Source organism: Misgurnus anguillicaudatus, unplaced genomic scaffold, assembly GCF_027580225.2.
Source record: "Misgurnus anguillicaudatus unplaced genomic scaffold, ASM2758022v2 HiC_scaffold_32, whole genome shotgun sequence".
Lineage (NCBI taxonomy): Eukaryota > Metazoa > Chordata > Actinopteri > Cypriniformes > Cobitidae > Misgurnus > Misgurnus anguillicaudatus.
In genome coordinates this window covers 2707240-2725378 of record NW_027395282.1, presented here as the reverse complement: position 1 = coordinate 2725378, position 18139 = coordinate 2707240, and the positions used below count along the sequence as shown (strand labels likewise).

Here is an 18139-nt window from a genome sequence, read left to right as displayed (position 1 = left end):
TACCGCTATTATCCACCCTTCCGCAACTTTATAAACCCGGAAGTATTGCCCCATGGCAAGCGGCTGCATGTCCGCGTCTGTTTTAAAGATCACTCTGAATGGGATCTCTATGAAAAGTCCATCACAAAAATGGAATTATCTCTGTTTTTTGCTCAAAATGTGGTGTTTTTGCAGAAACCTACCCATATTCAAAAGCTGATTACAGAAGAACCACTGAAGGTAGGATGAAACGTTTTTTTTTTTTTTGAAAGCAGAGGGTCTGTTCTTTCATTTGGTATATTGTATGTTTATATATTTAAAGAAGAACATTTTCTGGAAGGCATTAAACTTTGGTGAAAATCATGAAAAACGCTGGCGCTGGCTGGCAACTTTTTTTTTAAAACGCTGGCGTTGAAAGAGTTAATGTCTCAATGGTAATAGGAACCTAAATAGACATACAAATTAAACATGATTTTATATAAATAAAAATCATTGTGACATCACAACTTACATGGCTTTTTGATTGCCATGAAATTAATATCTTCCTTCTGGAACAATTTGGAAAGCTGTGTCAGGTAGGTCAGGATGTCTGCCTGCATGTGAACAGCTGCAATGAATCTGTAAGTTGCACAGTATGTGTACAACCCTCGTGCCACTGCATTCTTCTTTATATTCGCCTCCTCAGCAAGTGTAGCAAGCCGTGCAGGCAGATTTCTCTGAAGATTTGAAATGGCCTTCTCTTGTGATAGCCACCTTGTGCCAAATCCATTTTTCTGTAAGAAATTTGGTTTAGCCTACAATGTTTAGTCTTCAGGTATTTTTATATCATGACCACCTGCTTCACAGCCTCTGCAATAGTTGTGGCCGTGCCATCTGGAATGGATACAAGATCCAAAAATTGACAGAACAGTTGTCCTTTCTTGTCTGTATATCTGAAATATTTACGAAAAACAAATAGTCTAATCCTGTTTTTGTTACACCTTGTAAAGGCCTTTGAGAGGGGCCACGTAATGCCCTTTGACGGTGCATCCTGCACAGTCTGCAAAACATCTCTAGGAATAATGCAATAACTCATTTAATATAGCAATACTTTCAACATTTAGTATACAATTAGAGCTGCAACTATCGACTATTTTCTCAATCGATTAGTCTTATCGATTATTTTTTCGATTAGTCGAATAGTCTAATGTATGATGATTTTTCATAATAATGATTTTTTTTTCACAGACAACTAATAAATGTAACATCTGCTATTAATGCCAACATTTTATTTAAACATTTTAACAAATTAAACAACAATTTCCAACATGGAAAATAAAGTGGCAGTGCAAGAAAAATTAAACTGAAATCACATAAAAACAATCCAGCATAAATTCAGCCCAACATAAAGTGCAAAATGGCCATTATTCACCATAAACAAAAATATTCTAAGGATTATTTTATATAATTCATAGACAAATAATAAAGGTAACAACATTTGCTATTAATGCCAAGTTGCCGGCATTAAGCATTTTCCTATTTAAACAAACAAACATTTCCAAAATAAAAATAAAGTGGCAGTGCCAAGGAAAATATAACAGATCACATTAACAAGTTAAACACAAATTCACCCCACATAAACTGTGCAAAATGGGCATTTTTTAACTTGCACAATAAAATAGGCATATATTAATACCTGAAAAAAGTCACAAAATTAAATATATAAAACCTGAATAAACATCAACTTAAACATTGAACTTTTCTGAAGTTCTGGGTAAAAAAATGTTTAGCTAGAATGATGGTGGAGAAATGTAAGCATGTCTACATGCTCTGCAGTCAGACTTGCTCTTTTCTTGGTCACAATGTTTCCGGCAGCAGAAAAGAGGCGTTCGGATGGGGTAGATGTTGCAGGAATAGACAAGTATTGCCATTATGGCCAAGATAGGAAACCTTCCTTCATTTACCTTCCACCAGTTGAGAGGATTTTCATTCTTTTGGATAGGTGGTTGGTTCACTAAAATACATTAGTACCTCATTCCCCACCATTACACTTTCAGTTTCATCATTACCTTTTTCATTGTCTCCCTCAGTGTTGCTGGGCTCATCTGAATCTTCAAAACCCAGCAAAGTGTCCAGCAGAGACACTGGCCTTCTCTCTGAAGCGAGGGGTATGGCATTTGCGTCCTCCTCTTCCACATTAAGTTGCTGTGTTTCCTCTCTCTCACTTTTTTTTTGTTGCAGTGCAAGAGCTTGAATTTTGACTTGCACTTTAAGGCTCTCTTCTTCCGGCAGAAACCTAAGTTTTCGAAATCGTGGGTCAAGAGCAGCAGCAATAATACATACATTATGTGCATCATCTCTGTATGTGGTCTCTTTCATCCATCGAGAAGCAATCTCTTCTGCCGCAGCAGCTTGAAAAGCCTTGACAGCTGTGGTCTCAAATGATGTGTTCTGTGCTGACTTTTGAAGGCCCTTCACCAGTGGAGGTAGAGCAGAAACAGTGACATAATCCTGTGCACTTAGGAAGACTGTAGCACACTCAAAGGGCTTTAGGGCTTGTTCGAGTTCTTCAAGTAGGCTCCACTGATCACCCTTCAGATCCAGGTAGCGCTTCCCTCGCTGTGTGACTTCAGGGTCTGAAAGGGTTGCTGTCACGGGCCACCTCTGTTCCAGCAAGCGACTGATCATGTACCCATTTGTTGCTGCTTGGCTTTGAGCTTGGTGCTGGCCAGCTCGCTCTTTTTGAAATGTTCTACGAGGCATCTTGCAGCACTTACTGTCTTGTTGATCTGCGCATTCTTTAGAGCATGGTTCACGATTAGCTGCAGTGTATGGCCAGCACACCTGAGTGAAGTAACCCTGTGCCTCTCTTCCAGGATTCTTAAAGCTGCAACAACATTAGCAGCGTTGTCATGTACAACAACCAACACTTTAGCCATGGATATACCAAATTTCTCTGCTGCTTGTTCCACCCAACCAGCAATATTTTCAGCTGTATGACGTTCTTCGAGTGGCATTGTGGTCAGGTTATAGGAAATCAGCTCCCAGTTTTCATTAATAAAATGACAGGTGACACCCAAGTATGCCTCAGCGGCTATACTTGTCCATGCATCTGTTGTGAGAGTGATTTTTGTTTTGACCTTTTTGAGTGAAGTTTTCACTTTCTCAAGTGTCATCTCATATTTGTTTTCCATTAATGTAGTGAAATGGGGCCTGCTGGGAAGTGTGTACCCTGGACATAATGTGCTGACTTTAAAGTAAAGCTGGCTTTCTGTGCACGCGGTCACTGTGTGACAGTAACGGATTATTTCATAACTTCTTATTAATATAAAACATGCCCCGCTCTTTATTTACTGTTTCAACATACTGCCCAGATGCGACGCGATGTCGCGTCAGTCAGGCGCCTTGCAGTTCGTATTAAATAAATCGATTGATAAAGCATAATTACCTGTCAAGAAGAAATATGGCAAGCTCTGCATCCAGCTTGAACCCTTTAAAAGCTCATAGATCCCTCCACCTTTCAAATGTTGGTCCGATATTGATCCTAGTTTTATTACAGGCACGGTCGCTTTCTATCTTCGTTTCCTTCTTTTCCTTGGTTGTTTTCTTTTCATTGGTTGTTCTTCTAGCTCTGGTTGTTAGCCAAGGAATCAAAAGTTTGTTAGTGAATGTTTTCTCCGCCATCACGCTGCGTTCAATATAAGGTGGATTAATGTGATATTAGGCTTGTTTGACTTCAAGCAGCACCACAAGAACCGATCTTGCCGACTGCAACTTTAAGTAGATCCAACTTTTCACTTGTTACAGTGTAAATGATAAAATAGATAGTTTCAGTCCTTGATGCTGATTGGTTTATTCTCAGCTATGACATCATCACTGAGCTACTTTCAGTGTCACTGTGCAGCACTTATAGCTGATCATTAATATTGAAGTGAGATGCTACAAAATTACAGCTTCTGCAGGTTTCAAAGTCAGGTGTCGGTGTGCCGCGTTGTTTTGTGTATCATCATTACTGGGGAAACCCCTAAAAAAGAAGATGAGGAAACACAATCAAGGTGGAATTATTATTTTCTAACGCAAGCTTTACTTTAAATGTACTAACACAACCAAAAGTGAAAGTGTTTTAGCGCTGTCAGTGGCACTGAACGTCATAGCACATCACTCAGAACTTTTGTGTTATTTTGAAAATATGCACACAGCTGTCATGATGGTTATTTGCTGAGTAGCGCTGTGATAACGGCTGCAGTGAGACTGAAATCTGAGAATCACAGAAAAGTCAAATTCTGAATGTTCTGCCTTTTCTGAAAATAACTGAGTTTGTGTCTTTTTTTCAGATATGATGGACAAAACAAATACTTAAATACATAAAACTGTATGATACTGATTTAAACAAGGCTTGGCTTTCTGAAGGTTTGCTACTATAATGTTTTAATAAAGGTTTTTTGTACCTGCCTTTCAGAGATATGACACACCCTGAACTTGTGGACTTCCTCAGAGCAGTGGCGGATGCAGAACGTGACATATGGGTGGGCATGGATTAAGTCCGGGTGGGCCTGAATCTATGGGTGTCACTTTTGAATAAGAAACTATAACAAGTCTATAAAATTTGTCAAAACTTCAGAACACTAATTTAAACAGCATACACACACACCCGAACTGCACGTCACATTTTTGACATTATTGATACTTTAAATTGTAATGCAACGTGACATTTATTAAGCCTTTTTGGTAAAAAAAATATTGGGCTCTCATAGCCTACAAAAAAGAACCTGCACACAGTGACAGGAAATATAAATGAACCCAAAAAAACCTTATACTTTTTTAAATAACCTATTAAAGTGTTTAAATAAATACGGCTACTAAATGCTTAAAATGAAGCTTCTAACATCATATTCTCTTCATGCAAATCACTAAAAATATATTTTCGTTCTCACATATTTAAGTTAACTTACTAAATAAAGAAAGAAAAAGGGAATTGCTAGAATAATGTTAGACTCTGGGGTTAAACGAAATGACAAATAAATAAACATTTAATATACTTTTTGATGAGCACAAGAGCAAGCCTACTCGTGAAGAGCGGAGCCGAGGAGCGCGCATATCAGACGTGAACGAAAGGAATAATGGATTTAATGCTTTCACTTCATTTCCTGACAGTTTCACTTGTTAGTGAGGATAGTAATGGCTAACAAGATGACGCCGAATTACATACAACATAATTACCTAATTAAATCTGAGAGAATGCAAACACATTACAATATTTTTTCCTCCGCCCGACGGCCAAGGCGCATAATTTTTTTTTAGCCCGACAGGAATTCGCCATAGCCCGTAATGGACGTCGGGCAAGCGATTTTGCGAGGTTTGTTTTGTAGAAAGACTTTCTTTAAAGTGAATTTCGTTTTGTATAAATTGTATCTTAATATTAATCAATGTTTGATCAAACAATTGCCTCGATTTAATAAATAAGAAGCAAACCAAGAACGTCTGTGGTGTGGTTTGAAGTGAACCCACTATATTTCCGCAGCCTACACGTCTTTCTGCTTTAATGCATTTCTTAAATTAATGTCTCAATTACACAGTAGGCTTATAGGTTGTTATGATAGGCTATTTGTTGCTTAAAAGCAATAGGCTATATTGTATAAAGTGTAGCAATAAACGTGGCGTGACTTATAGTGCTGCTATATCGCTATATCAAACAACATCACTATGATCAGATGTTTTCTTTCTATTTTTTACCCCGCTGTCATATTTGTTGTGTGTTTATGTTATTGAGAGGAAAGCGCGCAGCACATATTTATAACGTGTTGTTATTCAAAATACGTTTTCTACTTGCTTGCAAAAAAAGTTCTTAAAGTGATCATGGCTGAAAGCTGCTCGGGAATATTTCATTATAACGCAACATTCAACTGCTTTAATAGTTTTTAAATAGTTATCAGGCTTACTTATAATTTTACTGTTTTTAACATAACATGCAATAGATAAATTACACCACATAAAGTAGTATACATGTCTAACTATACAGAGTAGTATTTTTTACATTTCTGATTGGGCGGGCAAGCTGTCAATCTGGGCGGGCCTCAGAGTCGACACGTTGATGACATTATTTAGTGCAGACTTTAGGGACCCTTACACACAAGGGCACACAAGACTCGAGCGTCATGCCGAAAATAAGAAGAGAAGTTGCCCATCAGTGTGTCTGATGTAAATGAGCTTTTTTATTAAACTGTCACAGCCCCAGATTGTCTGCCAGCCTTTAAGCTCATTTACACGCTGCTTATTTTTAGACCCACATGAGTTGCATTGGAAAGTCTGAAAGGAAGTTTTTATCAGCTCAATTTAATACTTTTTATAGGTTTTAAATGAATTACATTCATTTCTTAATAGTTTCTCCAAATACCAATTTAGAAAATATAAAACATATGCAGATTATTGTCTCAGTTTATTAGTAATGAAAGGAACAGGTTTAAAAAAATATAAAACATAATCTGTCATGTGAATCTAGTTGAGACTGTTTCTCAAGAATAAGAGCACTAGCAGTAAAAAGATGAAGATTAATGATTAGATTTATTTCTGCTGGAGACATAAAAGATGAAGTAAAGATAAGAGACATCTTTTACAGGACTGAGCAATAATTAACAGCTATAAATTAACTTTTAATATAATAGTATGTAATAGTTGTCAAAATATGTAAAGTCCAAGCATGTTATGAAATGCTTTCCTTCTTCTTATGCTATAAAAAGTGTCAAAAAGAGTTTCTTTAACATCCGCTTGAGTACGAGAAAATGAGATAATATCATTAAATGATCTACTACAACTTCAACTGCTCATAATAATGCTGTATTTACACATTTATTAGGACTAAAGTGATGCTATTGATCATAAGAGCTTTTACCATTTGTGTTTTATTTATCTTTTGTTAAACAATAATTAAATAACATTTTAAAAACTGAAAAAGGAAATTAAAAAGCCGTGTCATGAACTGATGTTTATGTTGTGAGTTTTACACTTGTTTTTGAGGTTGTCTCTGATATGATGTGTTTTGCTTACAAGTCTAATCTAGTATTAAACTGAAGCTGGTATAAACTGGTTTTCTGGGCAGAGATGTCTATCACACAGTCTCATCCTGTTTAAGTGGGTGGTTTGTGGCAAAGCCGATCAAATTTTTATGCTGATTCAAGAACACGACACTCATTTTTAATCTGTCTTTAGAATTAAAAAAATATATATTTGTGTTATCTATTCGTCGTCTGATTGGTCTGACTGCTCTTTCGCAAGGGCTTCTGGGTTGGTAAAGTGCGCAAAGCCTGCTGCAGACAGCTTCAAGGGGGCAAAGGGGGCGCTGATGAGCACACTTCGAAGTGTAAAAATGACAGATGTGACACCCTACGAACTCGTAGACTAAGTGAGCGCACACAATTTGCTAAATATGTTACTATCAGCTCCATTTAACATTTTTGTTAACAAGTTTTACTTCAGAGAAACAATTACATTCAGTTTCCCCAAAAGTTAAATGTAAATATAAAAATGTGCAGATTATTTCTGTCTCAGTTTATTAGTAATGAAAGGAACAAGTTTATAAAAATATAAAACATAATCTGTCGTGTGAATCGAGTTGAGACTGTTTCTCAAGAATAAAAGCACTAGCTGTAAAAAGATGAAGATTAATGATTAGATTTTTTTCTGCTGGAGACATAAAAGATGAAGTAAAGATAAGAGACATCTTTTACAGGCAGTGCCGTCTATATGCTTGTTGTATCTCAAAGTAAGTTTGTTTCTGCAATATAAAAATGAGAGTTATGTGATTCTCGTTATAAATCCAGACAATAAACAACTTACAACATTCATTGCTGGTGTTATTAGTTCAGTTTGTTAGATCAGTCTGAATCGTAATCTAATGCTTCACATTTTTTTCTTATTTAGTTTTTTTAGTAAGATCAGACTGAAGCAGTTCAAAATAAAATAAATCTGTTTTTATATGTCTAACTTTCTATATACTCAATATTACTGTCGTGCAATTCAAATGAAACCCTTCAGGCAATGTTGGGGCATGAGGGGCTCCAGTTTCTTGGACTTTTCTTAGGGCCCCAAAATAGTAAACACGTCACTGTTTACAGGACTCTCCAACAAATAACAGCTACGCATAAAGATAAGAAAAGTTGTCAGATTATGTAAAATTCAAGCATGTTATAAAACGCTTTCCTTCTTCTTATGCTATGAAAAGTGTCTAAAAGTGAAGGAGAGTCTTTCTTTAACATCCGCTTGAGTACGATAATCAGATCATTAAATGATCTACCACAACGTCAGATATTGACACAACTTTACAAACCGGTTGAAGTCAGAGATCTCCACGAGCACGTATGTATACACATGTATATGTATTATGTTACAAAAAACAAGCATGTTAGTTGTGTTTTATTTTACTGTAATAACTGTCTGATGAATTGAGCGTCACAATGATGTTTTATTTTTTCTCAGGAATAAGAAAAGAGTTTCGGGTCTTATGTGACTTTCTACAAAACTACATCATGAACTTCAGACTCTCATCATTGATCCTGCTGTTACACATTCAAGGTATGAACACTTTTGAGTAGATGACAGTTTTGTGGTTGTTGGACATTTGGTAAAAGCATCAGTGTTGTTTACTGCATTAAGACAGTGATATAAGACAAGAGTCAGTACAAACTTTAATTATTCAAACAAGAAAATGTACAGCTGTCACCGGGGCAGTGCCCTTTCAAAAGTAAACTTTATTTTTACCTAAACAGTGCATATAAGTATCTCAAAGGTACATATTAATACATCTGATGTATGTAAATACTTATTAGGACATAATATTTCTGACAGTGTAAGTAAAGACAAGCTGGAGATAACAACACTGAAATAAAACTTGAATTGGTTAAACTATAAATGCATGAAATGGTAAATAATACAATGAACTGTTTCAAACATGTATGAGATATTACCTGATAGTATAGAGAACAGAGTAAGAAAGAGAGACACTACTAGATACGTCTGTTTGTAATCGTATTGAAAAGCCTTCATGTAGTTGGAGCTGATGGTGTAGTGGGCAGCGCTCCAACATGTGGTGCTTTTGCACTTTTGGTGACCCGAGTTTGATTCCCGGCTCGTGGTCATTTGCTGATCTCATACCCTTCTCTCCTCCCTGTACTTTCCTGTCCTCCCCTAACCTCACTATTGAATACAGACAAAAACTGGCTAAAAAATATAACAAATAAAAGCCTTCATGTAAACACCTAAATCAATACGATTGAGGTTGATCGGATGCAAATTTGTATCGTATTGAAGGGGTTGGTGTTCTTACACACGTGTACTCTGCTAGTCTAGTAAGTTATCGTCAAGTTTACTGTTAAGCATTCAAGTAGTTCCTGTCATAGTTTTATGTAGTCTTAGGCCTAGTCCACACAGACACGGGTATATTCATAACCGTCATTTTCCCTAAAAAAAATCCCGTCCACACAAGCTCGGTTTAAATTAAATATCCATCCACACGATAAAGCAAAAGCACGCTATCAAGCGCTGTCAAGAGCATGCCACACCAGCAGGCGGGGATATAACACAAATCGTGTTCCGCAATATTTAAGCAATATCACTCTCGGAGTCGTGTGATATAGCTCTATATCATCACGGCTGTGATTAGGCCAGAGGCACGAGGCCGCAGGCTATATCACACGACTCCGAGAGCGATATTGCTTTTATACAACAGTTCGACGGCACACGTTTGAAAAACGAAAACTAGAAAACAACAACGGAGTTATTTTAAAAGCCTCTTTGTTTGAGAACTACTTCTTCCGCCACGGATTTGAGGGCGGCCAGAATGACAGGTAAAACTTTCGGCTGCTTTGAAGCTCATAACAACTCAATGGACGGAAAAGCTGATCTTTGACGGAATAATACTTCTGATTGGGGATTCACAGACTGATTTATGAGCTAGTAAACTAATGAGACACACGGAGAGTGATTCACACAGCGCGTCTGTGTTTTTCCATTCAGAGATGAGCCTGCTTAGGACCTCCATTCACTAGGTGGCGGAATAATACGAAAGGTGAAGCGGTTACAGTGCCGTTATCAGTACAATATCGTATAGCTCTTAGCCAATCAGATTCGAGAACCAGAAAGAACTGTTGTATAAAGTGAGATAACTGAGCATCTATCTGTATACATGTTAGAAGCCCTGTTAGCACAGTTATTATTAGCAAGATACGTCCGCCATTGCACAGAATCATCAACAAAGCAGTCACCGGCGCACACACTGACATCACAAGGCAGAACCCCCGGTTTTACTCTCTACACGACACCACTGTAACCGGGGTTTCTTAAAAAGCTCACCCTGGCTGGAATTTTCAAATATGCTCGGTTTCAGTGCCCTGATACTGCGGTTTCATGTGGCCAAATGGCTGAACCGCGTGAAAAAACTCATGGTTATAAAAATACCGTGTCCTTGTGGACTAGGCCTTATTCTGTTTATCATCTGTTTTTGTTGGTGCCTTTAGGTGTTTAAGGCACCAAATGTGTTTTCTTTTGTACCCAATAAACCTTGTACTGTATCTGTATTAGAGGATGACACGGGAGTGGATTTTCACTCCTGTCCCGTCCCACTCCCATAGAAATAAATCTTGTCCCATCCCACTCCCAGACCAAAGTTTAAAAAATAATCCCATCCCATCCCGCTCCTGGTAAATTGACTCCCACTCCCATCCCGCTCCTGTTTAAACTGACTCCCGCTCCTGTATTGCTCCCATATATTTTTTTCTTCAACTAGTGTTCAGTTCATACAAAGAATTTGATTTAATCTGCTCTCCATCCTGTTTTGGACCAGCTGCTGAGCCGGTTTCTAGATTTTCTCCAGAAAATGGAATACAGCAAATAAAAGAAAAACCATACATAGTTCACTCCATGTCTACAATAGTTTAATAAACCCAAAGTCTGGAGTCCAGAACACAAGAACCAGACGAATAATTGGATTATGGGTGTTTAATTCACAGTTGCAGTATGGGCATAAAACCTGCCATTAATATGCACTTAAGTATCTGTGTTTGTGTGGTTCTGCAACAACAAATAATAAACAAGAATAAAAGCCTTATGAAAGAACATTAATATACATTTGTTTAAATAACCAGCATTAACAGCTGTAATTAAGTTCAAAATATGCAAAAATATACAAGATACCGCGAAATGGTGTCATATGTTCTAAAATGTGACTAGCACATGTATCAGATAACACATACAGTAAGTAACTATATTTGTTAGAATTGTTTAATAACTGTATAAGTATTAGAACTATACAATCTCCAATATAAGGAAATAATACTGAATAAATATGTACAAGATAAACTAACACAAATATAAACTGGGTACCATGACTATTAATGAGAAGATTCGCGCTAACAGCTTCATTTGCATTATGAATGATAACTGACAATATAACATAAAATACGTGGTAATCTTGCTGCTAATTTAAAGACAACTAGAAAAAACTTACTTTTCGGCACTGACGCACACAATAAAGCACAGAAACTATCCAAACAGCAGGAAATCTCTTCGCAACACAACTCTTGTCACACACTTATCTCTCCGTTTGATCAGAGCCGCTATACTCTTTGCTGCTGTTCCCTTTTCTCATAAGCGCTCAGGCTGTGTTGGAGCACTTATGCACCAGGGAGACGCATCCGTGAACATTCATGCAACCTTTCTTACACATGCAAACACACACACAGGCACGCACGCACACAATATATTAACTAAGTTTATTTATAGAAACTGCATATTTGTGTATAACGTTGGGTATCATAGTTTTATTACGATCCCGCTCCCGTCCACTCCCGCTGACATTTTTTCCTGTCCCGTCCCAATCCCGTGATTAATAGTGATTTTGTTCCCGATCCCACGGGAATCCCGCGGGATCCGTGGGATTCCCGAAAAAATGTCAGCCTCTAATCTGTATCTGTACATGCAAAGCCTGCTTCTGGGTTCTCTCTCTCTCTCTCTCTCTCTCTCTCTCTCTCAGAGTAATACATTCCTATATTTTCTCTTCTGTAAGTGATTCCTGGTTGTGATTTATATCAGCAACTCATTTGGAGAGTAATGTAATGACTTAGGTAACGCTGTTGGGTCAGTTTCCCAGACAGGATTTAGATTGATTCAGGACTAGGCTTTAGTTATATTAAGACATTTAAGTAACTTTTACAAACATACCTTACACAAAAAAATACTGGTGTGCATCTTGAGATAAAACATTGGCGCCGATAAGTTGATAGATAGTTAGTAACATTTTACAATAAAGTTGAATTTCTTAATATTATTAATACATCAGCTAACTTGAGATCAAGTAGGTCAGATTAAAAAGAAAAACTCATAAATAAACTCAGGTTTATTCAAATTAATTTACATCATTGATCTCTAGTGCAGGATTTTACATTAAATTTACATTATACTGTGTTACGAATGTCAATAATATTTTATATTTATTTTCAGTGTCCCTAACATTGGATAACTTTAATGTAACCTGTGATAAACAGAATATTTGTGGTGTGAGAGGGACAGTGATGACAGTGAGCTGCGATTACTCAAACATCAACATCAAAACTGGGTTCTGGTTCAGTCAGAAACAGAGAACAAACTGGAGAAACAAAGATGAACCTGAAGATTTGACTTTAGATTCAGATTACTCAGGACGAGTGGATCAGAGGATCACTAAAAACAACTCACGACTCACAATAAGATATCCGAGAGAGAGCGACAGTGGAGAATATCAGCTCATGATGATTATGAAGGATGGAGTTAAACATCTCAGCTCAGTCACAGTCAATCTAACAGTTTCAGGTACATTTACATTCTCATCAGTCCAGTTAAACTCTTTTCATTTCTCATCTAATGTAAGATTTTCATTATTTAGTTTTACAGGTGAAGATGAATCCTGAATCTAAAGGACAGCGAGTAAAACTGAGCTGTGATTCCTCCTGCCCAAAAACATCAGAATATAATTACCTCTGGTACAAGAATGGACAACCTTTAGTAATAAATAACCAAAGCATATTTGTGTCATCCAGTGAAAACACTAACAGTTATTACTGCGTTAAGTTTGTTTCAGAGCCCTCTTCATCTGTGTGTGAGTCTGACATTTACACAATATTTATATTAAAATGGAAGAACAAACTTTGCAGTTATCTTGTTGATTCATATACAGTATGAGTGTGTTTGTAATTGATTGTGAATGTTACAGCAGTATTTTGTGACTCTTTCAGGTTTTTCTAACAGTAGCTGTTGGGGTGTGAATTACACCTCTAGAAGAGTTTGTGCTTTAGTGGGATCAACAGTAGATATACACTCTTCATACTCACATCCCACTGGATATACAGTAGAGAAAACATACTGGGAATACTATTATTGGGGATTCAGAGATCTACGTGAGGATCATCAGTTTTCTGGTCGTGTGGAGTATCTGGGAAACACACTGAGAATCAAAGACGTCAACAGGAATGACACTGGAAAATATTACTTCAACATCATCACTAACACATCAGATGAAGTTATTGGTTATCCTGGAGTCTATCTTACTGTTACAGGTAACTGCTCATAATAAACTCTTTGTAAAGCTGCTTTCACTGATCAGATTTGATGAATATATTTATGATACAGATTTAGGGTCCTTACAATTTTTTTATCTTTTGTTAAACGATGAGTAGATTACATTTTAAATATTAAAATATCAATGCTATCAATCATTTGAGTTATTCATCTAAAATTTCATCTCGTCTGAACGCTGTATGATGTTTATGTTGTGAATGTTACACTTGTTTTTGAGGTTGTCCATGTTGAAAATAATATGATGTGTTTTGTACTGCATATATGATGCTGCTGTATCTGAATGGCTTCATTAGTTGGACTATCCAGTTTACCAGCTTGCAAGAATGGTTGATCGAATGCTGGTAATTAGTGTAAATATGTTGCTCAAGCAGCCAGACCAGCAGCAAACCAGCACTTACCAGTCTAATCCAGTATTAAAACTGAAGCTGGTATAAACTGGTTTTATGAGTTGTTACACGTTCTCTCTAAGTGTGCGATTTATGACAAACTTGCAAAGTTGATCAAGACTTTATGTTGATGTTGAGGACACTCATCACAGAAGTCTTCAGATTTAAAACAAATACACTAATCAACATTTGACGTTGATCAAAAAAGTTAATAAAAGATGCTCTTCGATAAAAATGTTTTTAATCACTTCAAATGTTGACTGTATAGTTATGTTGAACTCGTGTGTTTGACAGATGCTTTTATTCAAAGCATATTGAACTGCGTTCACATTATATATTTTATTTGTATGTGTGTGTTTGACTGCATTATCTTGCCATTGTTCACATCATACTGTATTGAGTGGAATCAAACATTTCAGACCTAATTTTAAAAAGAAGTGGACGTGAACTCTGTTATATGAAATCTCAGGTACACAGGTGAGAAGCAGTCCAGACCCTGTAATAGATGGAGAAAAAGTGATATTTAGCTGTTTAACCACAAGATGCACTCTGGATAACAAACATACTTACATCTGGTATAAGAATGGACAACAAGTAACAGATGGATTGACATTATTAAACAAGTTGTACCTGGACTCAATCAACAGTGAGGAGCTACAAGAGTATTCATGTACTGTAAGAGGTAACACAACATCTCATCATACATCTGATGAAATTATATAAGATATAGTTTCAGTCCTTGATGCTGATTGGTTTATTCTCAGCTATGACATCACCAAGCTTCTTTCACTGTGCAGCACTCATAGCTGATCATTAATATTGTAGCAGTTATAGTTTATATGTCAAACACTTCAGTATATCTCATAATGAAAGAAACATTTGTGTCATTATTATTTTCAATTTTTTTTAAATTTGTTTTATTAAAAGATTTTATTCATTTGTCTCTGTGACAGTCTGTAAGTCACGGGTTAAAGGTCATTGCTCTCTTCAGTTGTGATGATATTTATAATGTAGTACAGCCTCTCAAACCTGCATTCAGGTGATCTATCTGATAGATTTACTGTATTGATTTTAACATCATGAATCTTTGTAATGAAGATGAAGAGATATGTTCTGAAGTTTCTGAGATTTGTCTTTCTTCAGATTCAATGGACAGAAACAATGAAACAACTGACAGAAACAACGAAGAAATGGACAAAGCCACTGAAGCAGTAGTGTACAGTTCAGTGTTTGTCCCTCTGTTGGTGTTTCTGCCTCAGTTTCTCATTATAGGAGCTGTATGGATCTGGTAAGTAAAAATATCAAGTAAAACTCAAAACTGCATAACATACAGTAAATATTCTGATATGAATTCAGATTGTAAGAGTGAATTTTGACCCTACAGGTTTTTCATCAGAATGAATAAATTGAACTCTAAAAACAAAACTGATGACAAAGAAATAGAGGTGAGAAAATCTGTATATCTGTATGTTAAATAAACTAATGGTCAGATTTTATAACATTATCTCTTTCTATAGGCCAGTTTAGACTGATCCATCAACAAACTCCAACATTATAAAGTCTCATTTATTGATCCAACAACTGCCAACACAGGTTTCACACTGACCCAACAAACACATTTGTTGGTGTTTGTTGGATGAGTGTGAATTGGTCTTTAGTAATTATCATTGTCAGACTCCAGTGATGTGCATGTATGTGTGTAGATCAGCTGTCTGTCCATTAGAACTGCTGGAGTGATGTCACAACTCTCTTTATGACATCATCATCTAGCAACAGTCTCTCAGCAGTGACATCATTGATGTTATATAGAGTGACATATTAATAATAATTGAATAATTGAATGCCCAAATTAAGGCTGGTAATTTAATGCGTTAAAGGTGGGGTGCATGATCTCTGAAAGCCAATGTTGACATTTGAAATCACCTAAACAAACACGCTCCTACACCAATAAAATCTGGACCTTATAGACCCGCCCACAACTACGCAACCCAGGCAATGATGTTGGTTAGTAGACACGCCCCTTACTGCTGATTGGCTACAAGTGTGTCCCTTTTCCAAAGTGTTTTTCAAAAATCATGCAACACACCTTTAATAAGATTTATTATTATGGGGGGAAAATAAAGTGTTTTAACGCACCCAATCATGTCAGCATAGTCACAAAAGTTGATCATTTCATATGCTTTAAAAACATTTATTTATATAACCTCAAATCACATAATTTTTTACAGTGTATGCAGGATTATTTTACATTTTGATTATTTAATTTAATTTCTGTATACTTTAAATTACAGTCTCCATGTACATACCAATATTTATGTGTGATTAATTAGATTAATTAATCAGCATGTAATTAATTATACATTAAAAAAATTATTGTTTGACAGCTCTAGCTTTAATACATGAATTATTCATTAAACAATTTAATTTCTCATAACAGTCTTGTGTCAGTGTAGGTTAAACTGTAACAAAGTCTAAATCTTACAAAATCATTGTAATAGATCTATAAAACAATGAGATGATTGATAGATCAGAGTAGAAAAATTTGTTTTATTTTTATTATTTTTCACATTATTCAATTTATTAATTCAATTATATATACTAACTCTTACTAATTTTTATTATATATTCATTCATTTATTTTATCATTCAGTTTTCTTCTTTTTATTATATATTCAGATACATGGCTTCATTGATTATAATACCATCAGATAAAAAAGTAAAAACGTGACTTGCTCTGCTAGAAATCTTATAATGGGTCAAAACAAACATCAAAATCAACAAAAAAATGGGTCTGGAAAAATTCTGTATAGAGGAATAAGCTATAATCACTTTCCATGAATTATTCAACTTCATCAGACATTATAATACAAGACTCAGAGCTGTTATCATCACAAATGGAGGTGTCAATATTTGAGTCCAGTGTGTAATAGAAAAAAATCATTTATCACTTTAAATTGTTTTATTTTAATGAAACATTATATCTTTGTGATTTTTTTATACATATATAGTTTGTATTATATTCATTTAATTCTGTTCTTCATTACTTTTCTCAATGTTGTTTAATCTTTTGTTGGCGCTTTTAGTGTGAGCCTCCATCTCAAAGTTTTTCCTAATGTCATGAGACAGTATTTTACATGATATAATAATGAATCTGTGTCTAGTCAGAGGAAGACTGAGCATTGAAGCACAACTGAGATTATTTAATAAATGATTTTTCATTTTATTCAACAATACTTCGTCTCCTGCCTGCTGTTTTTCTGCTTCATCTCTGTGTCTGCCTCGTGATTTATTTGAAGTATTAACTCACAACAGAGTTGATATTTCAGCACAGATTTAGAGAGATCTAGTGAACTGAACTGTAGTTGGATCTATAAGATCTGCAAGCTTTAGTTGAATCTCTGAAGATTGAGCTTTAACTTTATGAATGTTTGAATTCCTCATTTAACTGTAGATATATAAGCACTTAAAGAAAAAAAAACATGAATTAATGTAGATGTGTCATTAGATGAAAATGCAGTCCTTTTTATGTCGTAAAATTGCATATTCTGAAGGCAGACACAAATGTACACAAATACACATTTTATATATACTCTATATTGAAGAAAGAATTTAAGAAATGTTGGTGAAAAGGTTATTGAGCTCTCATCTATTGATCCTGATGCTTCAAAGAGTAATTTAAGATCTAGAAATATCTATATTTGTTTTCTGAGAGGTTTTTATGATCCATCATGATGCCAATGTGAACAATTCTACATCAATGCATAAAAATAAACAAAGTGACTTTTAAAAAACAAAATAAAGTGCGGGAATTAATTGATCAAAATTGAAATTTAATGATACTGATGTGATTGCTCAAAGCCCACTGGCACTGACACTGTGTCCCCCCTCTGTGCAGGAGGCATAGCCCCCCATATATATACTTTCTTTTTTTCTAATTAAGCTACAACTTTGCACAAATGAAATTCATATTACCTCAGGGACCAAACACCTGACAGCCTGTGATAAAAGAAACAGAGGAACTTGTAGTTACTGTATATAAAATACATATAATTACAGTACACAGTCAGTGAGTTATCATTGAGCTTAAAGGCACAATATGAAACATTCACCACTAGAGGCCACTAAACAACAACAACAGCCACAGTTTAAATAACGCTGTGAAAGAGTGTGAAATGATAAGAGTTGAGGTCTTC

The 18139-nt window shown here is 35.7% G+C and overlaps 1 protein-coding gene across 1 annotated transcript in view; it reads left to right on the top strand.

Moving 5' to 3' along the window:
- The first annotated feature begins 12783 nt into the window (after positions 1 to 12783).
- LOC141363089 (uncharacterized) overlaps positions 12784 to 18139 on the top strand; it is a 29487-nt gene continuing 24131 nt past the window's right edge. The window contains exons 1-3 of the mRNA XM_073865627.1: positions 12784 to 13081; positions 13218 to 13538; positions 14416 to 14628. Of these exons, the coding sequence (XP_073721728.1) occupies positions 12883 to 13081; positions 13218 to 13538; positions 14416 to 14628 (733 nt within the window). The 5' untranslated portion in view covers positions 12784 to 12882. The remainder of the gene's footprint in view (positions 13082 to 13217; positions 13539 to 14415; positions 14629 to 18139) is intronic.